The following is a 27,632-nucleotide window of genomic DNA, read 5'->3' on the forward strand; positions in this document are numbered from 1 at the left end:
CTGCCTGGGGAAAACAAATAAAGGAAAAGCTCCATTTGTCATGAGTCTACTGGTGTTGGATGTGTTTCCACTAGAGCAATCGCCTTGAATGGGATGACCGTGGCACTTCCCAGAACTGTGTGCTGTGTAGACATACACTGCTGTCATGTGATGTGTGATGGATGCCCTTTATTTTTGGTCTGTTTGCTCCTGGGTTCCAAAAAGGGTCAGGCACACTGACTTTAGGGTGAGGGTGGAAAACTGAAAAAATAAACAATGAATTACTGAACTCCGCGTGTCTGGTCCCCGTGCTTCCCACTGGCATTCCCTCCAGTGGGTTTTGGGGGGACAGCTCTGCCCACGCCCCTACGCACGGGGCGGGGGGCGGGAGGGGGGAGGTGGGGAGAAAAGGGGGAGAGGGGGCAAGGCTCCGTCCCGGGCCTCGCCTTGCCTCGCCCTGCCTCGCCCTTTGCGGGGGGCCGAGGCGCGCGTCAGCCCTGGCCCCGCCCTAGCGAATCCGCAGCCAATTGGAACCAATCTGGGCTGCGCGACTCCGAGCGCAGCCAATAGGTGTGGGTCAGCGCCCCTCTGGCGTGGGGCCCCGCATAGCAGCGAGCCCGCAGTCAGAGCCGGCTACTCCGACCCTCAGTGGCTCCAGGCCAGCCCGGCTCCGGCATGGCGACCTCGGCGGCCGGTCCCGTGCTCATCGTTGGCAGGTAAGCGGCGCCCACGGGGCCCGCGGGGCCCGCGGGGAAGTGCGGCGGAGCACGGTGCTGACGCATGGCGGGTCGGAAAGCTGACGGAGCAGGCTGCGCGCAGTAGGGGACTCGCCGGGTATGCTGCCCGCCAGCGAGCGAGCTCCAGTGAATGTGCCAGTCGTTCCGTGTGGGCAACACGAAGTCCGGCTGCAGAACTGAGTGGTTAATCACTCCCATTAATGGAAGAGAAAACCGAGCTTGAGCAGTTTAGGGACCCAGGGCCACAGCCAGTAAGGGACCGAGATGGGACGAGCCCAGTCGGGAGTGTCCAATGCTCGCGGGGCGTGGGAGCGGGTTCTGGTCCCCACCGTGCCACTGGGTGGGAACACGTGCTTGGCGAACACATCTGGCATGCCTAATTCTTGGGGGAAATGAGCCCTTTTCAGTTTGCTTAGGTGAGTTAGCCTAACAGCCTAAACTCCATCCAAATTGTTACGGTTGGTGCTCCCATCCCTTTTATATTTCCTGTTACTATTATTTAAAAGTGCATTTATGTGTATCTTACCATTGATAAGCTCTCATAGTAGTCTACCCATATGTGGATACAATCCGCATGTGTTACCTGCTATTGATAGTTAGAAGCACCTTTTTTGGGGTGGCTTTGTGAACCTCTATACCACTAAGGAGTTCGCCTACCCTATTCCCCCCGCCCCCCCATCAGTTTTACAGCCTATTAAAGGAAGGAGTCAGGATGCCTTTTGTCACCTTTCTTTTGCTCACAGATCAGTGGCATTAACTGTGCCCTTGTCCTTTCCAGGCACATGGGTATGTGTGGCTGCCTAGTGAAGGAATAATAATAAAAAAATGTATATAAGTGCACTTTGCACCAGGTAAAGTGACTCTGCTTGCCTTGCATTTTTGATGTCCAGGGCTGGAGTGTTGTATGTTTCCCACTCTGCCTTGGAGTAGTGTTCTGTCTGCACCTAATCAAGGGGGAAGGAGTACAGTTTGGAGTAGGAGCTGTGCTTGGGAAGTCAGAATTAGGGGGTGGGGGTGGGGGATGGCAAACTATAATGACCACAGGACATAGCACAGGATAGAAATTCCTATCTATTCACACACTCTCAGCACCTCACAGACACTCATCTCTGCTTCTAGGGTAGCATTGCTTTCCTGCCCTTCATCCTTTTCTCTCCCCTCCCTTTCCTCACCCCCTTTCTTTCTCTTTCTCTCCCAGTCCCATAGGTAATTCCAAAAACACCCATTTAAATTCCCTAAAACCGGGTTGAGTTTCATTCTTGGATTTCAACAGACTGAAAACTAACATATTTCAATTTCAGAAACCTGTTGGGCCATTGTTTTTCCGTCAATACCAGACTCCCTCTTAAAAGTACTTGCTAGAAATAGAGTCTCTCTTTAATTCCTCTCCAGTGATCTTTTCATAAAGGCCACTCTTCCTTAGGGCCACTTAGCTTTTCTGTGAACCCTAAGGCAAGTCCCTTCAAAATGGTGGGTTTGAGAGAGTAAGTGTGCATTTGAAAAAATACGAAAAGAGTGTAGGTCTGTGGGAACATAAAGAGGGAAAATCTGATAATGACAACTTCAAAAAATTGAAGTAGAAATGGGTATCCTAAAGACAAATTTGCATTTGGGGGGAATCTTCAGGCATTCGTTTCTGTTGGCTTTTCACATCTACAGAGAAACGTATTCCTGTATATAACTGAATAGCTGTGAAGGTTATTAAACAGAAACCTCATGTTGATTAGAGTTAGGAGGGACAGTAGGGGTTAATGGTTGCTTGTGGGTTCCCAGGAGTTGGCATTCTGCTATTGGTGGGCCCTGTAGGGGAATGTGGGCAATACAGGCCATAAACCTATTACAGTAAAAATAAATCAACTTTGCCTTTAATGCTGTTATATGGACTATAACTAATTTCTCCCCAATTTTTTATTATGAAAATTCTCAAACACACAGAAAAGTTGAAAGTATAGAAAAAAGAATACCTGCACACCCATCTGTTTTCAAAAATTGTTAAAATTTTGTTATTTTGTTATATTTGCTTTATTTGTGCCCAATTTACTAACCAATTCTGAATATTAGATGGTTAATTTTAAATTTTTTGCTAATATAAATTTTTTGCCAACATGAAGCATTGTTAGTCTTTTTAATCTCTGCCATTTTGATCTATATCTTATTTGCTGTTATTAGACTAAAGCAGTAAATCTATTTTCAAGTTAGTTTTTGCCTATTCATATAATTTTTTCAGGCTTTTCCCCTCTTGTGTTTGTTATATTTATTTTTTACTTCTGGGTTTTTATATATACATACTAGAGGCTCAGTGCATGGAATTTGTGCATAGGGGTGGGGGCGGGGTGTCCCTCATCCCAGCCTGCACCCGCTCACAATCCGGGACCCCTCGAGGATGTCTGACTGCCAGTTTAGGGATCGAGCCTAAACAGGCAGTCGGACATCCCTCTTGCAATCCAGGACCGCTGGCTCCTAACTGCTCGCCTGCCTGCCTGCCTGATCACCCCTAGCCCCTCTGCCTGCCAGCCTGATTGTCCCTAACCACTCACCTGCCTGCCTGATCACCCCTAACTGCTCGCCTGCCTGCCTGATTGCCCCTAACTGTCTCTGCTTGCCTGTCGAATCGCCCCTAACCACTCTGCCTGCCTGCCTGATTGCCCCTAACCACTCACCTGCCTGCCTGATCGCCCCTAACCGTCTCTGCCTGTCTGCCTGATCGCCCTTAACCACTTGCCTGCCTGCCTGATCGCCCCTAACCGCCTCTGCCTCTGCCCCCGCTGCTGCGGCTTCGTCCAGAAGGACATCTGGAATGACGTCCGGAAGGTCGTTTGGCTGTCTGGTCTAATTAACATATTATGCTTTTATTATTATAGCTATATTATAAATATTATTTCCTCTTGGATATTTGTCTCATGTTGATTTTTTTTTTGCCATAAACAATGTTATTAAGATTAGTTAGTTTATTTGACAAACACTATTCAAACATGAGGATCTTTGTGTCTTGGAGTATTGTAAAAAATATCTTTGATGGAAAGGTTGGAAACTAGTGTTTTAGTGTAAATATCCCCCTCCTCCCACTGCATTTATAGATGACTATAGGTCTCTTGGAGATGTGACTGACTTCTGTATGATTTTAGCATAGTAGAATAGCTGGGGGTGGAACTAGGCTTCCTGATATAAATTAACTATTGATTGAATTATAAGTGAATGAATTATAATACTAGATAATTGTTTAAGTGACCACTGCCCTTTAGAAATATGTGAGCCACATATGCAAGCCACATACATAATTAAATTTTCTCTTGTTATCTTAAAAAAGTAAAAAGAAAAGGTGAAATTAATTTTAATAATCTATTTAATTAGCATAATATTTCCAAAATATTATTTCAACATCTAATTTATATAAAATAATATTACTGAAATAGTTTACTTTTTTTTTGGTATTGGCTTCAAAATCTAGTGTGTATTTTATACTTACAGTGCATATCACTTCAGACTGGTGTTGACTTTAAACAGATAGCTAAATATTTCTCCAACAAAATGGGTTTATTCAGGAATAACAAAGATTTGTACTTTGGGACATGTGGTCTTCTGGCAAACCTCAGGCAAATCCTGAGAACAAAGGAGAAGAACCCTGTTTTATAGAGGAAGAGAAGTTTGGAGAGCTGTGATAAAGAGTTCTTCCTGTTGGATTCCACCATCTTGGAGCATGAGAGCACCCCATTTGGCCTCCTGACTTCATTTTATTTATTTATTTATTTATTTATTTATTTATTTATTTATTTATTATTATGGTTAATCCTCACCCGAGGATATTTTTCCATTGATTTTCAGGGAGAGTGTGGAAGAGGGGAGGAAGAGAGAGAAACATTGATGTGAGAGAAAAACATTGATGGATTGCCTCCTGCACGAGCCCTGACCAGGGCCCGGGCTGGAGAGGAGGCTGCAACCAAGGTACATGCCCTTGACCGGAATTGAACCTGGGACCCTTAGACTGACATGCTATCCACTGAGCAAAACTGGCTAGGGCCTGACTTCATTTTAAATGGGGTTTTTGTCTATGAATTATTTTATTAGCCACTTTCCAAGTGCTTAATAGCCCCATTTTGCTGGTGGCTACTGTTCTGGACATTCGGGTTTAAATAATGATGAAACCTTTGTTAATTAAGAAAGCAGATTTTGAGAAAGCTGCCTTCTCCTGCTTTTAGTGGCTCCCGTTGTAATGTAGACTCATTTGAGAGGTGCTTAGACTTATTTTGAAAAACAAGTCAAGTAGTGGGAGGAGGTTTACCTCGAATCTGTTATGTTCTCCTTTATGGAAAGTCTTTTCTGTAAAAGCAGCTGTAGCTCTTTGGGCTTTTATAAAAATACCGATTGAAGCACCTCTCCCTTCTACCATTGTTCAGCCTGCTAGCTCTCCCTGTTCCCCATGCCTGGCATTTGCAGTTCCCTTTTCCTCTACACCAGTTCTCAGTTTCATTGTGTGGTGGACACAGGATGTCAGAGGACCCAATCAGTTGAGGGTCTGATGCTAAGGTTGCTTTAGAGCAGCGGTTCTCAACCTGTGGGTCGCGACCCCTTTGGGGGTCGAACGACCCTTTCACAGGGGTCGCCTAAGACCATCGGAAAACACATATATAATTACATATTGTTTTTGTGATTAATCACTATGCTTTAATTATGTTCAATTTGTAACAATGAAAATACATCCTGCATATCAGATATTTACATTACGATTCATAACAGTAGCAAAATTACAGTTATGAAGTAGCAACGAAAATAATTTTATGGTTGGGGTCACCACAACATGAGGAACTGTATTAAAGGGTCCCGGCATTAGGGAGGTTGTGAACCACTGCTTTAGAGGTTAAGTGGAGCTCTCATCCCTGAGGGAGTCAGGGTCAGGTGCCTGATCACTGTGTGGGCGAAGGCTTTTACATGTATGGATGAGTCATTTTTTAAGGGTATGATATTTTCTTAAACAACAAAGTGGCAAAGAACGAATTATTTTTTTAAGAAATATGACCATTCTTAATACAATAAAGTGCAGACATCATATGCATACAGCTCAATGATTATCACAGAGTAAACACACCACTGTAAACCCCACTGTGAAATAATTCTTCTTTCTAGACTTAGGCTGCAGTAAGGGCTTCTTTTACAATTAAATAAGTCCCTGTATGTTTCAAACATTATGAGAAGGGCAATAGAAGGAATGTTTAAGGTCAATGGCTGGTCAGTTGGGATGACCAGCATGAATGTTAATTGGCCTTCTAACTGACCGCCTTGCAGCTCTAGAGTGAGTGAGTGTGTGTTTGTGTTTGAAGAAGGAAAAGATGTCTCCATGCATGGACTATCTCTTTCAAACTCTGGATTTCTTTTTCTTCAAATGGTCTAGACCAGTGGTTCTCAACCTTCCTAATGCCGGGACCCTTTAATACAGTTCCTCATGTTGTGGTGACCCCCAACCATAAAATTATTTTCGTTGCTACTTCATAACTGTAATTTTGCTACTGTTATGAATCGTAATGTAAATATCTGATATGCAGGATGTATTTTCATTGTTACAAATTGAACATAATTAAAGCATAGTGATTAATCACAAAAACAATATGTAATTATATATGTGTTTTCCGATGGTCTTAGGCGACCCCTGTGAAAGGGTCGTTCGACCCCCAAAGGGGTCGCGACCCACAGGTTGAGAACTGCTGGTCTAGACAGATCTGTCCAATAGAACCGTCTGCAAAGACTGAGTGCTCTCATATACCCTTGCTGTCCAAGATGGTAGGCACTATCACCTGTGGCTGTTGAGTACTTTAAATGTGCTTAGTATTTTGGATAAATTGAGTTTTAAAATGGACTTAATTTTAATTAATTTAAATACCTACATGTGGCTAGAGTCTACCATATTGGACAATGTAGGTCTAGAGCACATAGCATTTCATAAAAAATTTATAGGAACTGATATATAAATTTTAATTGCAAAATATTTCAATATTGCAGAAGAATATGGAATAAAATCCACGGTATAATCCTGCTCCCTTCTCCAGAAGTTGAGTAGAGATTATTTCAGTTGCTTTCACTTTTTTCCCCTATACGGTTTCACATAAGATACTTTATAAGAAGACAGTAGCCCCTCTCATTGACCCTTTGTATGCATTAAAGGCTTAGCTCAAGTGAGCAATCTGTGAGAGCTTTGAAGCTTGGATAGCACTTCTGTGGCAATTGCAGGATTTTTCCTTAATGGGAGGTGTGCTAAGCTCTTTGCTTCAATCACTTGGGCCGGAAAGCTATGACAGAAGCTATAGGGATTGTAACTATCTCTAGTGTGAAGCCCTTTCTGTGCTCAGAACCTGAACTACAGATTAGCTGAATAAGCAGGAAGTGGGAGGAGATAGAGTGGGGAGAATGCTTCTTGGAGCCCGCCCTGTGACTGCTATTCTAGCCTCCCTTCCCCAAAGTGGCTCGTATAATTACTTAAGTGAAATAACACTATGACTGAGACAAACTTGTCCTGCTGTCCGTTCAGGCTACCTGCATACTAGTAAGTTAGCTGGTTACTGTTTCTTGAAAGCTGGCAAAGGATGTGAGACTGCAGGGTCAGAGACAAAGGACTTTATTAATCACAGCAGAGCAGGCCGCGTGAACATTTATACTTGGGATGGTTCCCTTCTCCCCGAGTCCCGTGGAGGTGAAGTGGAGGGGCTGGTGGACAGCTGCAGATTCATTGAGTATGTTCCAGGAGAGGGACATTGAACTTGGGGAAGCCACTGTTTTTTATAGTAAGAGGTAAGCAAGCTTGCTCTTTGTCCTTGAGGGATATATTTCCTCTTCTCTCAGCATTGTTCTGCAAACATAACTCTGAGAAATGATCTGGGTCCTGGCAGTTACTTATTGAAGAACATGAATCATTTGTAAAATTTCCCATTCTGGAATTTGCTGAATGTAACCCTGTAATGTCATTTAACACGTTCCTCTGTCCCTTTATTTTCAATAAATCCGAAGCAGTGGGCAGAACGTAGTGGTAAGGACTCAAGAGTCAGACTGCTGGAGTTCATTTCAGCTCTAGCGCTTACAGCATGTATCATCTTAACCCACCTGTGCTCCGTTTTTCTTTGTATAAAATGGAAATAATAATAGTACTGACTTTGGAGGATTGTTGTAAAGATTAACAGAGGTGGGACACATAACATTTTTAATGTTGCCTGGCACCTAATGCATGGTCTAATGCCAGTGGTAATAGCAGTTATTTATTTATTTATTTATTTATTTATTTATTTATTTAAGAGACAGGGGAAATTCTACCTATTCTTCAGGATAAGTGAAATGGTCAGATGGAGGATCCCTTAGGAGACCTGTCTCATCCACGACATCCTGTCACCTCCCAACTCTAACTTTTTGTTTCAGTGTGTAAGTGCCTGTTAACTACCTGTCTGGTGGTACTCCATGCACATTAATGCTGGGCTGGAATTGAGGATTCAGGAGCTCCTACGTGGACAAAGACAACATTTAGAATCAATGCAGCTATCGAAATGTGTATTTTTAAAAATAACTTTATTGTTGAGAGTATTACAATGTCCCCCCAATGTACCCCCTTATTCCTCCCCATTGCCCTCCTCCACCCAGATCCTGCTCTGCTCCAGACCTTTACCACCCTGGTGTCTTTGGGTAATGCATGCATGCATATAAGTTCTTTAATCTCTTCCCACTCCCTCCTTCCCCCTTCCCTCTGAGATTGGTCACTCTGTTCCATGTTTCCATGCCTCTACTTCTATTTTATTATTCAGTTTATTTTGTTCATTAGATTTCTTGTTCATTTATTTTGATTTTTAGATTCAATTGTTGATAGATATGTATCTTTTGCCATTTTATTGATCATATTTTTGGTCTTTTTTTTTCTTCTTAAAGAAGACCTTTCAACATTTCATATAATACTATTTTGATGGTGATGAATTTTGTCTGTGAAGCTCTTTATCTGACCTTTAATTCTAAATGAGAGCTTTGCTGGGTAGAGTAATCTTGGTTGTAGGTCATTGCTATTCATCACTTTGAATATTTCTTGCCACCCCCTTCTGGCTTGCAAAGTTTCTGTTGAGAAGTCAGCTGGCAGTCGTATAGGAGCTCCCTTATAGGTAACTGCTTTTCTCTTGTCTTTAACCTTTGGCATTTTAATTATTATGTGTCTTCTTTGGACTTCTTGTTTGGGACTCTCTGCACTTCCTGGACTTGTAAGTCTATTTCTTTCACCAGGTAGGGGAAGTTTTCTGTCATTATTTCTTCAAATAGTCTTTCAATTTCTTGCTCCCTCTCTTCTCCTTTTGGCACCCCCATGATGCAAATGTTGGTATGCTTGACTTTGTCCCAGATGCTCCTTACACTATCTTCACTTTTTGGATTTTTTTTTGCTCTTCTGATTGGGTGTCTTTTTGCTTCCTCTTATTCCAAATTGTTGATTTGATTCTCAGCATCCTCTATTTGACTGCTGATTCCCTGTAAATTATTCTTCATTTCAGTTAGTGTATCTTTCATTTCTGACTGGTCTTTTTTCATGTCTTTGATGTTCTCACTGAGATCCATGAAATTCTCACTAAGTCCCTTGAACCTCTCATTAAGATCCTTGAGCATCCTTATAACCATTGTTGTTTTTTGTTAATCCTCACCTGAGGATAGTTTTCCATTGATTTTTAGGTAGCGTGGAAGAGAGAGGGAAAGACAGAGAGTAACATCAATGTGAGAGAAACACATCGATTGGTTGCCTCCTGCAGGGCCTGGGCCTGGGAAGAGCCTGCAACCAAGGTATGTGCCCTTGACCGGAATCGAACCTGGGATGCTTTGTTCTGCAGGCCGATGCTCTATCCACTGAGCCAAATCAGCTAGGGCTAACCGTTGTTTTGAACTCTTTATCTAGTAGTTTGCATGCTTCCATTTCATGTAGTTATTTTTCTGGAGGTTTCTTCTGTTCGTTCATTTGTGGTAATGTTTTTTTGTCTCCCCATTTTGGCTGCTTCCCTGTGTTTGTTTCTATGTATTAGGTTGAGCTGCTATGTCTCATGGAATTGGTAGAGTGGCCTCATGTAGTAGGTGTCCTGTAGGGCCCAGAGGCTCAGCCTCCTCAGTCACCTGAGCTGGGCACTCTAGGTGTACCCCTGTGTGGGCTGTGTGTACGGTCCTGTTGTAGTTGAGCCTTGATTGCTGTTGACATCACTGGGAGGAATCGACCTCCAGGCCAATTGGCTGTGAGGACCTGCTTCAACTGCAGCAAAAGAATTGCTGTGCCAGAGATACCCCTATGGAGAAGGACTTGCTTCAGTGGGGCTTTGGTGCTCACTGAGTCTGCCCCTGAGTGCGTTGCTCTTGGATGTGGTAAAGTTATAACCTGGTGTTGTCTGAAGTTCTCCACTGGGTGTACTGGCTCTGGGGCCTCCTGGGAGGTACAAAGTCAGTCACTGCCTGTGCTCTGTTGGGGCCACCCAGCATGAGCTCCAGAGTGATCTGCAGATGGATGCTATTTGTGTTGGGCTTGGAGGTACTCAGGAGAGGCCAAGCTGTGAACCTTGGTAAACTACTGCTAGTGCTGGGCCGGGGCCACTTATTGAGAGGTACGGGGTACATTGAGTCTAGCTGCTGGTTCTTTGAGAGATCTTAGGAAAGTCTGAAGTTTGAGCCAGAATAGGTTATTCATATGGAAAAGACACTGTGAAGAGTTTGGGTGGGGTTGCAAATTGGGTGGGGCAGGATCTCAGGGAATCATCAGGGCACGGTAAACAGCAGTGGTTCTCAACCTTCCTAATGCTGGGACCCTTTAATACAGTTCCTCATGTTGTGGTGACCCCCAACCATAAAATGATTTTTGTTGCTACTTTATAACTGTAATTTTGCTACTGTTATGAATCGTAATGTAAATATCTGATATGCAGGATGTATTTTCATTGTTACAAATTGAACATAATTAAAGCATAGTGATTAATCACAAAAACAATATGTAATTATATATGTGTTTTCCGATGGTCTTAGGCGACCCCTGTGAAAAGGTCATTCGACCTCCAAAGGGGTTGCGACCCACAGGTTGAGAACCACTGGTAAACAGTGCTAGAGACTCAGATATGGTGCCTGCTAGTCAGCTCTGTGCTGGGGAGGTCCTAGCACTTTTGTCTGTTTTGTCCTCATGACAGATAATTTAGTTCCTTCCATATGTCCCTGGATCCTTTCAAGCTGCTTCCCCAGCACTGGAGCTCAGAGGGAGTGAGTCCGAGTAAGTTCATGCACAGGCCCTTTAAGAGGAACTGCCTGGGACTCTAGCAGCCTCTGTGTCACTCAGCCACATCCTCGCTTGTTTTTATAGCCCAAAGTTATGGGATCTTCTCTTCTTGGCACTGGAACCCTGAGGTGGGGTTCTGGTGTGGGGCTGGAACCCTTTGCTCCTCACAGGAGGCACCCTTAGCCAAGATATCCCTACTGATTAAAAACAGGCCACATGCCCTAGCCAGTTTGGCTCAGTGGATAGAGTGTGTCAGCCTGTGGACTGAAGGGTCCCAAGTTTGATTCTGGTCAAGGGTACATGCCTGGGTTCCGGGCTTGATCCCCAGTAGGGGGCATGCAGGAGGCAGCCAATCAATGATCCTTTCTTATCATTGATGTTTCTATCTCTCTCTCCCTCTCCCTCTCTGAAATCAATAAAAATATATTAAAAAAATAAAATAAAAACAGCCACATGTGGGTGTTGGACCAGCCTGTTCCATGCTTCCACCCCTCCTACCAGTCACTGCGCTTTCTTCTTTAATTCTCTAGTTGTAGGGCTTAGATTCAGCCAGATTTCAGGCAGTTCTGAATGATGGTTCTGTATTTTAGTTGTAATTTTGATGTGGTTGTGGGAGGATGTGAGTACTGGTATTTACCTACTTTAAAATGTGGAATTTCAAGATATTAAATATTTTAAGAATAGGATGCTTATAATTTGAAAAAATTATTCTGGGTTAGGAATAAAAAACTGTTCAATTACAAATTAACTGAGAGCCTCTCCTGATTTTCTATCCCTTTAGTGGCCTCATTGGGCGAAGCTGGGCTATGTTGTTTGCCAGTGGAGGCTTCAGGGTGAAACTGTTTGATATTGAGCAACAGCAGATAACAAACGCCCTGGAAAACATCAGGTGAGTCAGGTGGCACGTTGGTAGGAATATTGACTCTGTTGCTCTCAGTGGGTCTTATTTATCACACTCTTAAGGCTATCATCATCTGTGACTTCACTCGTTCACTTCAGTTATAGTGCCATTGAGCTGGTAAAGCCAGGCCTATAATGGTAGAATCGTCAACTACTAAGAGCAGAAGTCCTCAAACTTTTTAAAAAGGGGGCCAGTTCACTGTCCTTCAGAATTTCCACACATGTGCACCGCAGGCCCGGGACGAGTCGGCTGCTAAGCAGGACAGGCAGCGGCGGCAAAAACACCCGGCGGCCGGATAAATGTTTTCGGCGGGCCGCATGTGGCCCGCAGGCCGTAGTTTGAGGACCCCTGAATAAGAGGTTCATATTGCAAGGAAAGGACTCTTAGGGTTGTAAAGATGTATAATGGGAGTAAGGGAACTCAATGTGGATCTCAGGCTTCCAGCCTGAATAAATCTGTAAACTTTTGCTGTGTCCCACAGGGCTGCAGGCCTGGGTATCCTTCCTTCTCTCTGGATCAGAGAACTGGTTTATACCATGTGAAAGCCACAGCTGCGTGGGCATTACATCTTAGGAACAGAGGTCCTGAGGTTTGTTTTGATCTATTGATCTAATGACTGCAGGACACAGTTTAACTGTGATAATTCTAGTAGTTAAAGTTGTGAGAGTAGATGAGCTTACCAGATGCTGAGAGGTGAATTTTAGGCATAACCATAGGGGGCAGAAGAAGAATAGGAGCCAAACGAGAAAGGACGAGAATTAGGAGGTCCGAAATAGAAGAATCAAGCTAATGCAGTGTGCCAGATGGCAAGGCCCCACCTGAGATGATGGTCACTGAACACAATTTGACATCTCAGATGTTGTTTTATTCAGGTGATTATTATCTGTCTTTGGGGGCTATCCATGGATATGTAACTTGAATTTGCCTTTTTTTTGGTAACAGAAATATTCTTTTATCATTTACTTTCTGAAAAGACTAATATATAGGGTATGCTATCAGGCTATAGGCATCAAGAAAAATATAGGTATTGCCCTAACTGGTTTGGCTCAGTGGATAGAGCGTCAGCCTGTGGACTGAAAGATACCAGGTTTGATTCCGGCCAAGGGCACGTGCCCGGATTGCAGGCTTGATCCCCAGTGGGGGCCATGCAGAAGGCAGCCAATCAATGATTATCTCTCATCATTGATGTTTCTATCTCTTCCTCCCTCTCCCTTCCTCTCTTAAATCAATAAAGAAATATATTTAAAAAAAAGGAAAAAGAAAAAGAAAAATATAGGTATCAAATACAAATATTCGAGCCTAATTCTGTTGTATAACAGATTAAGAACCTGAAATCCAGAGAAGTCAGATTGCTTGTTACATATAGTGACATGTAGCCAATGTCAAGATAAAATGTCAATCTAAAACACCCCGAAAACCCCAAAATGAAACAACTACTATATAGCTACCCCCTGGCACCAGTGCTTTATTCTGTACTGCTATGGAAGGAAGAGGAATTGACATAAATACCTACTACATTCCAGGCATGTGCTATTCACTAAGGATACACAGAGGAACAAAACAGATACAGTCCTTTCCACCATGAAGCTTATAGTCTAGTAATCTTACCATATTAATTCTCATAGTAAACCCTGTGAATCAGATATTATTGCCATTATTTTATGAGAAAAGTTAGGTCTATAAATGGTCAGTAACCTGCTCACAGACCCAGTAAGACACAAGATTCTAGCCCTGGTCTATGTACATGTTAAGGGCGGGTCTGAGCTCTTCAGCATCCATTTATACTATTTGCTTTATAGAGATCCTGCAAATACTACTTTTAATATAATATGTAATGTATGCAACCAAGTAGATAATTTATGCTAGTTTATGAAGAATATAATAAATATCTAACTTGAGATCTAGAATGTTATCAATACCCTGTGTGCATCCCATGGGTTTGACTCCCCTGCCTTTTCACCAGAAGCAACAAATATCCTTTATTTTGTATTTACTATTAACTTGCCTTAAAAATAGTTATATATATAACCAAATAATATATGGTTTACTTTTGCTCATTTTTGTGCTTTATAAAAATATTTTTGAGATTCATCCATGTTACTGCTTATAGCTATAGTACATCTGTTTTCATCTTCTATAATAATAAAAGTGTAATATGCTAATTAGACCGGACAGCTGAATGACCTTCCAGATGTCATTCCGGACATCCTTCCGGATGAAGTTGTGGCGGCGGGGGCCGAGACAGAGGCGGTTAGGGGTGATCAGGCAGGCAGGCGAGCAGTTAGGGGCAATAAGGCAGGCAGGAGAGCGGTTAGGGGCAATCAGGCAGGCATGCAGAGTAGTTAGGGGCAATCAGGCAGGCATGCAGAGTAGTTAGGGGCAATCAGGCAGGCAGGCAGAGGGGTTCGGGGCAATCAGGAGGCAGGCAGAGGAGTTAGGGGCGATCAGGCAGGCAGAATGGTTAGGGGTGATCAGGCAGGCAAGCGATCGGTTAGGGGTGATCAGGCAGTCAGGCAGAGACGGTTAGGGGCAATCAGGCAGGCAGAGTGGTTAGGGGCGATCAGGCAGGCAGGCGAGCAGTTAGGGGCAATCAGGCAGGCAGGCGAGTGGTTAGGGGTGATCATGCAGGTAGGTGAGTGGTTAGGGGCAATGAGGCAGGCAGGCAGAGGGGTTAGGGGTGATGAGCAGGCAGGTGAGTGGTTAGGGGCAATCAGACAGGCAGGCAGGAGAGCGGTTAGTAGCCAGCGGTGCCAAATTGTGAGAAGGATGTCTGAATGCTGGTTTAGGCCTGATCCCTCAAGGGGTCCTGGATTGTGAGAGGGTATAGGCTGGACTGAGGGACCCTCCTCCCCCTTACATGAATTTCGTGCACTGGGCCTCTAGTTGCTATATAATACTCTACTGTGTGACTTTGCTATAATTTATTTATCTTTTTCCTTTTGATGAACATTAGAGTTGTTGTCAGTTTGGGGCGTATGTCCAGTGCATAAGTGCTTGAGTGTCTACAGGATACATATTGAAGAGTGAGATTGCTGGGTTTTTTTTCCTTCTGGGATTATGATTATATGTATATTGAACCAACTCATTCGTATCTTTTAACCCCCCCCCCCCCTTTTTGTCTTTGTCTTATACTGACTCCCCCCGCCCCTTTTTTATTGAATTTATTGAGGTGACATTAGTTTGGAATATTATACAGGTGCACACTTTCACAACACATGGTTTGTACACTGTTTTAACCTCTCTTTTATATATTTTTTCTCCCTATCTCTTTGGAATATATTCTTGTTACACTTTTTTTTTAATCTTTATTTTTTTGTTAATCCTTACCTGAGCATATTTTTCCATTGATTTTTAGAGAGAATGGAAGTGATGGGGAGGGACAGAGAGAGAAATATCAATGTGAGAGAGACACATCAATTGGTTGCTTCCCACACACACCAGGGCTGGGGATCGAGCCTACCATCGAGGTATGTGCCCTTGACCAGAATCACACCCAGGATCCTTCAGTCTGCAGGCTGACACTCTATCCACTGAGCCAGACTGGCTAGGGGCATGGTTACAATTTTTAGATCTATCTTCTAGTTTACTAATTCTAGTTTTAGCTGTGTCTGATCTGCTGTTTAAACCATCAATTGAGTTATTTCAATAATTAACTTTTCATTTTAAAAGTTCTATTTGGTTCTTTTCCAAATATACCTATTCATTTTTAATAGTTTCTCATTGTTTGCTCATTCTTTATGGTGCCACTTTTTATTTTTATTTATTTACTTATTATTTTTTAATTGATTTCAGAGAGGAAGGGAGAGGGAGAGAGAGATGGAAACATCAACGATGAGAGAGAATCATTGATCAGCTGCCTCCTGCACACCCCCTACTGGGGATGGAGTCTGCAACCCAGGCATGTGCCTTGACCAGAATTGAGCCCTGACCTCCTGGTTCATAGGTCGATGCTCAATCACTGAGCCCTCTGGCATGGTACCACTTGTAAATCTTTGAGTATTTAATATACATTGCTTTATATTATGTTAGCTTGGATCAGGAACCTCAGAATCAGGTCCTGAGATGAGAGTTCTTGGGCCCGGGTTGATTAAGGAAATGCTCCCAGGAGAAGCCAGTTTGGTAGTGAGGGGACATGATAAGGAAGACAAAGAAACCAACTGAGGGCATGATTTCAGAAATGCAGGCTCATCAAGATTCCAGGGAAGTTTTGGAGCATGAAGTACTCTGTAAAGTCTGTCATCCCTGAAGGCAAGAGAGGTTAGCTTTCATATTCCCTTATCCATCATTGTCTAACAGCTGTCCTTGGTTGGTGTGAACTCCCAGGCACTTCCACTTCTCTGGTCTGGGTCCAATCTACTGAAAGGTTGCTGGTTTGATCCTGGTCAGGGCACATGCTGGGGTTGTGGGCTCCATCCCTGGCAGGGGGCCTGCAGGAGGTAGCCAATAGATGTTTGCTCTCATGTTGATGTTTCTCTCTCTCTATCCTCTCCTTTCCACTCTCTCCAGAAATTAATAAAAAAATCTTTAAACAGTCATTGGGGGAATTTTAAATAAAATAATATTTTCCCGATTGACATATTCCTACTTTCTTTTTATTTTATTTTAAAAAATCTTTATTGTTGAAAGTATTACATATGTTCCTCTTTCCCCCGATTGACCTCTTCCAGCCCACCCCCCAACCTTGCCCCAGGCCTTTACCACCCTATTGTCTGTGTCCAGGGGTTATGCATATATGCATATAAGTTCTTTGGTTGATCTCTTCCCACCAATCCACCCTCCCCCACCTTCCTTCTGAAATTTGTCAATCTGTTCCATGCTTCTATGTCTCTGGATCTATTTTGTTCATCAATTTATTTTGTTTATTAGATTCTACATATGAGTGAGATCATGTGATACTTATCTTTCTCTGACTGGCTTATTTGGCTTAGCACAATACTCTCCAGGTCCATCCGTGCTGTTGCAAATGGTAAGAGTTCTTTTTTTTTACAGTTGTGTAGTATTCCATTGTGTAAATGTACCATAGCTTTTTTTATCCACTCATCTGTTAGTGGGCATTTGGGCTGTTAACAAATCTTAGCTATTGTAAATTGCAGTGTTATGAACATAGGGGTGCATATATTTTTTTCTGATTGGTGTTTTGGTTTTCTCAGGATATATTCCTAGAATTGGGATCACTGGGTCAAATGGGAGTGCCATTTTTAATTTTTTTGAGGAAACTCCATACTGTTTTCCACAGTGGCTGCACCAATCTGCATTCCTACCAGCAGTGTACTAGGGTTCACTTTTTTCCACATCATCACCAAAACTTGTCTTTTGTTGATTTTTTTATGATAGCCATTCTGACAGGTGTAAGGTGATACCTCATTGTCGTTTTGATTTGCATCTCTTGGAAGATAAGTGACTTTGAGCATGTTTTCATATGTCTCTTGGCCTTCTGTATATCCACTTTGGATAAGTGTCTATTTAGGTCCTTTGCCCTATTTTTAATTGGATTGTTTGTCTCCCTTTTGTTAAGTGGTATGAGTTCCCTATAAATTTTGGAAATTAACCACTTATCGGATGTACCATCATTGGCATGTTCTCCCATGCAGTGGGCTCTCTTGTCATTTTGCTGGTGATTTCTTTTGCTGTGCAGAAGCTTTTTATTTTGATATAGTTCCTTTGGTTTATTTTTTCTTATTTCCTTTGTCCAAGGAGATGTATCTTATCTAATAAAGAGGGAATATACAAATTGCCTGTCATGCCATAACGGTCAAGATGGCTGTGCCCATAGTGGAGGCAGGGATTCCGTAACATAAGATGGCTGCGCCCACAGCAGAGGCCGAGTTCCCGTAATGAGCCTTAATGAGCAATCAGCAGGGACCTGAGGCTGTGTGGTGCTGGGCTGGGGCAGGCGACCTGAGGCGGCACACCCCGCCTGGAGGGGCTTGACAGGGGACCTCAGGCTGTGTCCCCTGCCCACCAGGGCTTGACGGGGGACCTCAGGGCACACCCCATGCCTGGCGGGGCTTGACGGGGGACCTCAGGCTGTGCCCCCTGCCCGGCAGGGCTTGACGGGGGACCTGAGGCCACAACCCTTGCTCTGGTGCCAGGCCGGGGGACCTGAGGCCACGCCCCCCCCCACCCAGCGGGGGTAGGGCCGGCCGGGTCTGGGTCTCGCATGATTTCGAGGCGCACGTGGGTGGGCGGGGACTTGACTCTGGTTCCCATGGCGCACCCCAGACTCTGACAGGAGGAAGATTTTTTATATACATTTTACTAATTTTCTGTCATCTCTGACACTTCTATTATAGAGAAAGGGCAAATAGCAATATTAAAATATTTCCTCTAATTAATTCCCTTTTAATGTGCATGAATTTCATGCACCGGGTCACTAGTCTATAACATTGCTATGAGAAGTGTCTGAGGTTTTGCTGCCTATGGTTTCTTCTAGGACTTTTATGGTTTAAGTCTTATCCATTTTGAGTTTATTCTTGTGTAAGTTAAGATATGTTCCTTCTATTCTTGTGTATGGTTGTCTAGTTTCATTTTTTTTGTATGTATCTGTCCAATTTTGCCAACACCATTACTAGTATTGAAGAGACTCTTTTGACTCCATTGTATGCTCTTGCCTCCTTTGTCAAATGTTAATTGATCATAATGGCTTGGGTTGATTTCTGGGTTCTCTGTTCAGTTCCATTGATCTATATGCCTGTTCTTGTGCCAGTACCAGGCTGTTTTGAGTACAGTGGCTTTGTAGTATAATTTGAACTCTGGTATTATGATTCCTCCAACTTTGTTCTTTCTCAGAATTGCTGCAACTATTCGGGGTCTTTTTTGGTTCCATGTAAATTTTTGGAGCATTCGTTCTAGATCTGTGAAATATGCTGTTGGTATTTTAATTGGGATTGCATTGAATCTATAGATTATCTTGGGTAGTATGGACATTTTAATGATGTTGATTCTACCAATCCATGAACACGGTATATTCTTCCACTTTATTATATCTTCCTCTCTCTCTTTTTTTGATGTCTGGTAGTTTTCGGAGTAGTAGAGTTTTACCTCCTTGGTTAAGTTTTTTCCTAAGTATCTTAACTTTTTTGTTGCAATGGTAAATGGGATTGTTTTTTTTAGTTTCTCTTTCTGTGAGTTCATTATTGGTGTATACATATGCCATCGATTTCTGGGTGTTAATTTTGTATCTTGCTACATTGCCAAATTCATTGGTCAATATCATATCATCTGCGAATAATGAGTTTTATTTCCTTCTTTCCAATTTGAATGCCTTTTATTTCTTTTTGTCTGATCACTCTGGTGAGGACTTTCTGTATTATTTTGAATAAGAGTGGTGAAAGTGGCCATCCCTGTCTTGTTCCTGTTCTTAAGGGAAATGGTTTTAGTTTTTGCCCATTGAGTATGATGTTGGCTGTAGGTTTGTCACGTATGGTTTTTATTGTTGAGATATCCTCCCTAGAGTTCCACTTTGCTCAGAGTTTTTATCAAAAAAGGGTGTTCTGCCCTAGCTGGTTTGGCTCAGTGGATAGAGCGTTGGCCTGCAGACTAAAGGGTCTCAGGTTTGATTCTGGTCAAGGGCACATGTGTGGGTTGTGGGCTCGATCCCCAGTAGAGGGTGTGCAAGAGGCAGCTGATCAATGATTCTCTCTCATCATTGATGTTTCTATCTTTCCCTCTCCCTTCCTCTCTGAATTCAATAAAAAATATATTTTTTAAAAAAGGGTGTTGATTTTGTCAAATGCTTTTTCTGCATCCATTGATATGATGATGTGAATTTTATATTGCAGTCTGTTTATGTGATGTATCATGTTTATTGATTAGTGAATATTATACCAGCCTTATATCCCTGGAATAAATCCCACTTGGTCATGGTGTATTATCTTTTTAATGTATTGCTGGATCCTATTTGCTAAAATTTTGTTGAGGATTTTAGCATCTATGTTCATCAGGGACATTGGCTTGTAATTCTATTTCTTATTAGTGTCTTTATCTAGTTTTGGGATGAGGGTAATGCTGGCCTCATAATAAAGAGCTTGGAAGTGTTCCTTCCTCTTGAATTTTTTTGAAATAGTTTGAGGAGGATGGGTGTTAGTTTTATTTTGAATGTTTGGTAAAACTCCCCCGTGAAGCGGTCCACACCAGGGCTTTTGTTTGCTGGAAGTTTTTTATTTTTTTAAATTATTATTATTATTATTATTTTTTAATATATTTTATTGATTTTTCACAGAGAGGAAGGGAGAGAGATAGAAAGCTAGAAACATCGATGAGAGAGAAACATCGATCAGCTGCCTCCTGCACATCTCCTACTGGGGATGTGCCCACCACCCAGGTACATGCCCTTGACCGGAATCGAACCTGGGACCTTTCAGTCCGCAGGCCGACGCTCTATCCACTGAGCCAAACCGGTTTCGGCTTTTTTAAAATTATTTTTAAATTTTTTTATTATTGCTTCAGTTTTATCAGTAGTTATTGACCTTTTCAGGTTTTCTGATTCTTCCTGATTGAGTTTTGGAAGATTGTATTTTTTCTGGGAATATGTCCATTTTGTCCAGGTTGTCCAGTTTATTGGACTCTATCCATTCATAGTATTTCTTTACGATCCTTTGTATTTACATTGGGTCAGTTGTTACGTCACCTGTTTCATTTCTGATTTTGTTTATTTGTTTCTTGATGAGTCTGGCTGGAGAATCATCAATCTTGTTTATCCTTCAAAGAACCAGCTCTTGGTTTTATTGCTCTTTCATATATATATTTTTTGTCTTTATGTAATTTATTTCTGCTCTGCTCTTTATTATTTCCTTCCTTCTACTTACTCTGGGCTTTTCTTGTTGTACTCTTTCTAATTCTTTAAGTTGTAGGGTTAGATACCTTATTAAAAGTTTTTCTTGGTTTTTGAGGTAGGTCTGCAGTACTATGAACTTCCCCTTCGGAATTGCTTTCACTGTGTCCCATAGCTTTTGGATTGTTATGTGTTCATTGTAATTTGTTTCTAGGATGTTTTTGATTTCTTCTTTGATCTGTTTGGTAACCCAATCATTGTTTAATAGCATGCTAGTTAGCCTTCATGTGTTAGAATGTTTTTTGTTGTTTTTATTGTAGTTGATTTTAATTTCATGCCTTTATGATCTGAGAAGATGCTTGATATGATTTCAATCTTCTTGAATTTGTAGAGATTTAGCCTGTGTCCTTAGATGTGAAAATGTCCCATATGCACTTGAGAAGAATGTATATTCTGTAGCTTTGGGGTGAAATGTTCTCAAGATGTCAGTTAATTCCATCTGATCTAGTGAGTCATTTAGGATTGCTATTTCCTTGTTGATCTTTTGTGTAGAAGATCTATCCAGTGATAGCAGTAGAGTATTAAATTTCTCTAATGTGATTGTGTCGCTATTGATCTTTCCCATGATATCCTCCAGAAATTTTTTATATATTTGAATGCTCCTGTATTGGATGCATATATGTTCAACAGAGGTATATCCTGTTGTTGTATCAGTCCCTTTAGCATTATGAAATGGCCTTCACTTTGAAGTCTATTTTGTCTTATATGAGTATTGCTACCCTAGCTTTCTTTTCATTTCCATTTGCCTGAAAAATTTTTTTTCCATCCCTTCACTTTCATTCTGTGTGAGTCCTTTGTTCTGAGGTGCATTTTTTTGTTTGTTTGTTTTGTTTTTTTGAGGTGGGTTTCTCGTAGACAGCATATATATGCGTCATGTTTTCTTATCCATTCAGCTACCCTATGTCTTTTGATTGGAGTATTTAAGCCATTTACATTTAAGGTACTCACATTGATAGGTACTTATGTGTTGCCATTTTTATTTTTTTTATTTTTATATATTTTTATTGATTTCAAAGAGGAGGGGAGAGGAAGAGAGAGATAGAAACATCAATAATGAGAGAGAATCATTGATTGACTGCCTCCTGCACGCTCCCTACTGGGGATTAAGCCCTCAACCCAGGCATGTGCCCTTGACTGGGATTGAACCTGGGACCCTTCGGTCTGCAGGCTGATGCTCTATCCACTGAGCCAAACTGTCTAGGGCGTCATTTTTATTTTTTATGACTGCGTTCTTTTCTTTTTTCTATTTCTTCTTACAATAGTCCCTTAAGCATTTCTTGCAGTGCTGGTTTGGTGGTAATAAACTCTTTTAGCCATTTTTTACCTTTGATTTTGAATTATAGCCTTGTTGGATAGAGTAGTCTTGGGTCCAGTTCCTTCATTTTCATTACCTTGTGTATTTCAAGCCATTCCCTTCTGGCCTGAAGTGGTTTTATTGAGAAGTCAGCTGATAGTCTAATGGGAGCTCCCTTGTAGGTCTCTCTTGCAGCCTTTAAGATTCTTAAAGGCTCGGTGTGGGTCTTTTGTTGTTCACTTGGCTTGGACTCTCTGTGTTTACTGAACTTGAGTGAATTTTTCCTTCACCAGGTTAGGGAAATGTTCTACCATCATTTCTCCAAACAGGTTCTTTGTTCCTTGCTTGGATTCTTCTCCTTTTGTTACCTCTATGATGTGAATGTTGTTACATTTCATGTTGTTCCAAAGCCCAATTATATTCTCCTTCTGCTTTTTAATTTTTTTTTTCCATTTGCTGCTCTGAATGGTGTTTTTTCTACCTTGTCTTCTGATTCACTGATTTGGTTCTCAGCTTCTTCCAGTCAACTCTTGAATCCTCCCAGGGTGTTTTATTGTTGTTGTTTTTTCATTCTCAACTGAGGATATTTTTCCATTGATTTTTAGAGAGTGGAAGAGAGAGGGAACTATAGATAGAAATATCGACGTGAGTGATACACATCAATTGGTTGCCTCCTGCATGAGTCCCGACCAGGGCCCCTGGCTGGGGAAGAGCCTGAAACAGAGGTATGTGCTCTTGCCTGGAATGGAACCTGGCACCCTTTGGTCTACATGCTGACGCTCTATCCACTGAACAAAACTGGCTAGGGCCCAGGATGTTCTTTATTTCAGCTATATATTTCCTTATTTCTGATTGATTATTATTTATTCTTTCAACATCTCTTTCCATGTTGGTGTAGCTCTCATTAATTCCCTTAATATTTTCATTAATTTTCTTATAATTGTTATTTAGTTGCTTGTAGTTCTCACTGAATTGTTGGAGTACCCTTATTACCAATACTCTGAATTATTTACCTGAAAAATTGCTTGCCTTCATTTAATTTAGTTTCTTTTCTGGAGATTCCTCCTTTTCTTTCATTTGGGGGTTGTTTCTCAGTCTGCCTGTTTATCTGTCCCTTTGATTGGTTTCTGTGTATTAACTCAAACTGCTCTGCCTTCCAGACTTTGCGGGGTCTTATATAGTAGGTGTTTTGTGGGTCCCCGTGGTGCATTCTCTTATATCTCCTGAGCTGGCTGCTCTAGGAAAGCCTCTTACTTGTGTTATTTGGGTCCTCCTGTTGTAGTTTTGTGTCTAAGGTTATTGTTCCATTCGAGGATGGAGTCTCCTCTGAGCCTGGTTGACTATGTGGCTCACCCCAACCACGTTGTGTGAGCTGTTGTGGAGGTACTGACTGAACAGAACAAAATATAAAAACAGGAAACAGACACTGGGGGATAGGGGAGGCTAGGGGACTGTCTAGGGCGGGGGGTGGGGGGGATGGACACATATGTAATACCCTTTGTAATACTTTAAGCAATAAAATAAAAAAAACAAACAAACAAAAAAAACAAAACAAAACAGGAAACAGAAGAAAATCAAAAACATACACAAGACTCCTGCAGCACCAACAAAAGCAACTACCAGAGAAGAGAGAATTATGAAAGAGAAAAGAGTGCAAGAATGATAGAAAAAAGAAAAGAAAGAGAAAATATGAAGGGAAGACAAAACACAACACTCTAACAAAAGCACAAACAAAAAAAACAAGAAAAGGGGTGGCAGAATATGTAGATGCAGAGCTAAAATAAAGAAAATAAGAATGGAGAGTTAGAGGAATAGGGGAAGAAAAGGAGTTTAAAATAAAAGAGGGACAAGAGAAGTGAAGAGACAAAAATAATTTGTAAAGGGAAATAGAGGAGAAAGCAGATAGATCTAAAATAAAAGAACAAAAAAGATGAAAAAGCAGGAGAAAAACAAAAGAGAAAGAAAAGAAAAAAAATTGAGTAGGAAAAGAGAAGAGGAAAGTTAGATATATGAATAAAACAACAGAGATTAGAATAATAACAAATCAATAAAGCAGTGTTAACGTGAAAACATTCAAACATGTAAAGAATTTTTGTGAGTTTGAGCCAAACTGTCCACAATTGCCTAGAAGCAGTATCTCAACAGATTGGGATAGTGCTCCAGAGAATGGCGGTTTCTCATCTATTTTTATACATTGCAGTCAAAGGAAGGGATGTAGGTGGGTTACATGAAACCCACTGGTGATAGATTAGAGAGGTGGGAGAAAGCAAAGTGGGGAAACCCGAGATTAGATAAAAAGTAAAATGATAAACACATACTTCGGTGGGTGCAGGATAGTTAACAGTTAACAATTAACGTGATAACAATAACAATGAAGGAATTTGTGGTATCTGTCCTGGCACCTAGGCTGTACCCCAAGGGTCCAGAAAAAGGGAAGTTACAAGTTACCCAGAGATTTCAAGGATATGTTATCATAGATGCAAAAAGACAGATAGGCTCAGTTAAGGTAAAGGTTGACTTTGTCAGTGAAGATGCCAACCTAGGAGATAACTATCCACCAAAACTACTTTTAGTTAAAGTTTAATTTCAGACCATCCTTTGTGGTTACTTTAGGTCTTTGAGTTTGCAAGACCGCCATGCAGGCCTTCCCTGAGCTTGTTAGGTTAGCATGTGGCCCCTTTGGTCTATAGTAGATAAAGAAGATAAATTTTAAAAGGGGGGAAAAAAAGAAAGAAAAAAAAACACCCCCAAAATAAAAGAAGTGCCCGGCCAGTGTGGCTCAGTGTTTGAGCTTCGACCTATACCAGGAGGTCCGGGTTCAATTCCCAGTCAGGGCACATGTCCTGGTTGCTGACTTGATCACCAGTAGGGGGCTTGCAGGAGGCAGCCAATTAATAATTCTCTCTCATCATTGATGTTTCTCCCCCTCTCCCTCTCCCTTCATGTCTGAAATCATTAAAAATATTTTTTTTTTTAAAAGGAGAAAAAAGGGAGGAAAAAAGAGAAAAAAAGAAAAAAAAGGAAGGAAAAAAAGTAACAAAACTGAAGAGCATTTGTTTCCGGCAAGTTTAGTTCCCCTCTGGGAGCTCTCTTTGGATCCTACTCTTCCGTTCTGTCTGCCAGTTCTGGGCTTCCTGTTAGGTACTTAGGTAGTAACCACTTGCAGGCACTATGTTTTGGCTTTCAGTAACCTGCTTGTAGCTACAAGTGATCCATTGATCCACCGTTTGTGTCTGCTTCCACAGGCCTTGGCTGCAAACAGGAGGGGCCAGTCTGCCTTTTAAAGTAGGTTTTTTAGCAGCATGGGGCCCAGGCCTGGGTCAGTAAATTTCCCCTGCTCTGCCTTTGTCCCCCTTTGCTTGCTAGCCAGGTGTCAATCTTAATCACTCAAAAGTCTGTTTCTGAAAGGGCTTTAGGTGGGGGTAGATGTTATTTAGCTTTTAGAGAATATGGTGGGTGTGTTTCCCTGCCCCAGAGCTACTTCTCCACAAGTGGCTCAAAATATTACTCTGCCCTTGGCTGGGCAGAGATCCTTGTATGGAGACCAATGGGATCCGCTTGAAACCTGGAGTTTTTTGGGGTTTTTTTGCAAGAAAAACAATTTTAAATAGAATATTGTTATATGCAATAAATATTAATATAATATTTCAAGAAAAATGATTTTAAGTATAATAATGTTACATGCAATAAAGGTTACTATTTCAGGAAAAATTATTTTACCCTATATAATAGGCTAATATGCAAATTGACTGAACAGTGGAACAAACGGTCACTATGATGCGCACTGATCACCAGAGGGCAGACTCTCAATGTAGGAGCTGCCCCCTGGTGGTCAGTGTGCTCCCATAGTGGGAACACTGCTCAGCCAGAAGCCTGACTTATGGCTGGCAAGTGCAGCGGCGGTGGCAAGAGCCTCTCCTGTCTCCCTGGCAGCGCTAAGGATGTCCGACTGATTGCTTAGGCGGTGAGCGGGCCTAAGCCATCAGTTGGACATCCCCTGAGGTCTCCTGGACTATAAAAGGGTGCAGGCTGGGCTGAGGGAACCCCCCTGCCCAAGTGCATGAATTTTGTGCACTGGGCCTCTAGTCTATAATAATATTACATACGGTAAAAATAATATTTCAAGAATAAAGATTTTAAATGTAATATTACCAAAACTGTACTACAATAGTATAATATCACAAAAGTTGTAGGAAATATTAAAAATCTGCAAATACCAGGATTATTTCTATTATAATTAAAGTGTTTTTTATCTCTGGTTGAATTTTGGTTCATCAGTTTAGGTTGTTCATTATATTTCACAAATGAGTGAGATCATCTGATATTTATCTTTCTCTGACTGGCTTATTTTGCTTAGCATAATGCTTTCCAGGGCTATCCATTTTGTTGCAAATGGTAAGAGTTTCTCCTTTTTTTAAAAAAATATTTTATATATTTTTTACAGAGAGGAAGGGAGAAGGATAGAGAGTTAGAAACATTGATGACAGAGAAACATCGATCAGCTGCCTCCTGCACACCCCTAACTGGGGATGTGCCTGCAACCAAGTACATGCCCCTGACTGGAATCGAACCTGGGACCCTTCAGTCCTCAGGCTGATGCTCTATCCACTGAGCCAAACCGGCTAGGGCAGTTTCTCCTTTTTAACAGCAGCATAGTATACCATTGTATAGATGAACCACAGGTTTTTAATCCACTCATCTGCTGATGGGCACTTAGGCTGTTTCTAAATCTTAGTTATTGTGAATTGTGCTGCTATGAACATTGGGTGCATATATCCTTTCTGACTGGTGTTTCTGATTTCCTGGGATATATTCCTAGAAGTGGATTTACTGGGTCAAATGGGAGCTCCATTTTTAATTTTTTGATATGTACTTGTTTGTTGCCATTTTAATTCTTTATGCCTGCATTCCTTGTTTCCTTTCTATTTCTTCTTTTTACAACAGTCCTTTTAGCATTTCTTGAATTGCTGGCTTGGTGGTAATAAATTCCCTTAGCCTATTTTTTGTCTGCGAAGCTTCTGATTTCACCATCAATTTTGAATGATGCCTTGCTGGGTAGAGTATTCTTGGGTTAGGTCCGTTGCTTTGCATCACTTTGTATACTTCATTCCATTCCCTTCTTGCTTGATGTGTTTCTGTTGAGAAATCAGTTGATAATCTAATGGGAGGTCACTTGTCGGTAATTCTCTGTCTCTCTCTTGAAGCTCTTAAGATTCTTTCTTTGTTTTTATCATTTGCCATTGTAATTATGACATGTCTTGGTGTGGGTCTTTTGGGGTTCATCGTGTTTGGGACTCTTTGTGCTTGTGTGACTTTTTTCTTCCTCAAGTCAGGGAAGTTTTCTGTCATTATTTCTTCAAATAGGTTTTCTATTCTTTGTTCTTCTTCTTGTCCTTCTGACACCCCTATTATGCATATGTTGCCTCATTTCATGTTGTCCCAAAGCTCCCTTAAACTCTCCTCTTGCTTTTTAAATTTTTTTTCCAATTGCTGTTCAGGTTGGGGTTTTTTTCCACCCTGTCTTCTAACTCACTCCTTTGAGCCTCTGCTTCTTCTAGTCTACTGTTGAAACCTTCTATTGTGTTCTTTATTACATCTATATTATTCTTCATTTCCTCTTGATTCTTACATATGTTGGTGAA

At 41.6% G+C, this 27,632-nt stretch overlaps 1 protein-coding gene across 3 annotated transcripts in view; it reads left to right on the top strand.

Annotated features, from left to right (window-relative positions):
- Nucleotides 1–536: 536 nt before the first annotated feature.
- Nucleotides 537–27,632, top strand: part of CRYL1 (crystallin lambda 1) — a 177,946-nt gene continuing 150,850 nt past the window's right edge. For 2 of the 3 annotated variants that reach the window (XM_036299243.1, XM_036299245.1), the window contains exons 1-2: nt 537–695; nt 11,744–11,851. In XM_036299243.1, the coding sequence (XP_036155136.1) occupies nt 655–695; nt 11,744–11,851 (149 nt within the window). In that variant the 5' untranslated portion in view covers nt 537–654. The remainder of the gene's footprint in view (nt 696–11,743; nt 11,852–27,632) is intronic. The other variant, XM_036299244.1, reaches the window with a different exon arrangement.

Source organism: Myotis myotis, unplaced genomic scaffold (assembly GCF_014108235.1).
Source record: "Myotis myotis isolate mMyoMyo1 unplaced genomic scaffold, mMyoMyo1.p scaffold_m19_p_3, whole genome shotgun sequence".
NCBI classification, from domain to species: domain Eukaryota; kingdom Metazoa; phylum Chordata; class Mammalia; order Chiroptera; family Vespertilionidae; genus Myotis; species Myotis myotis.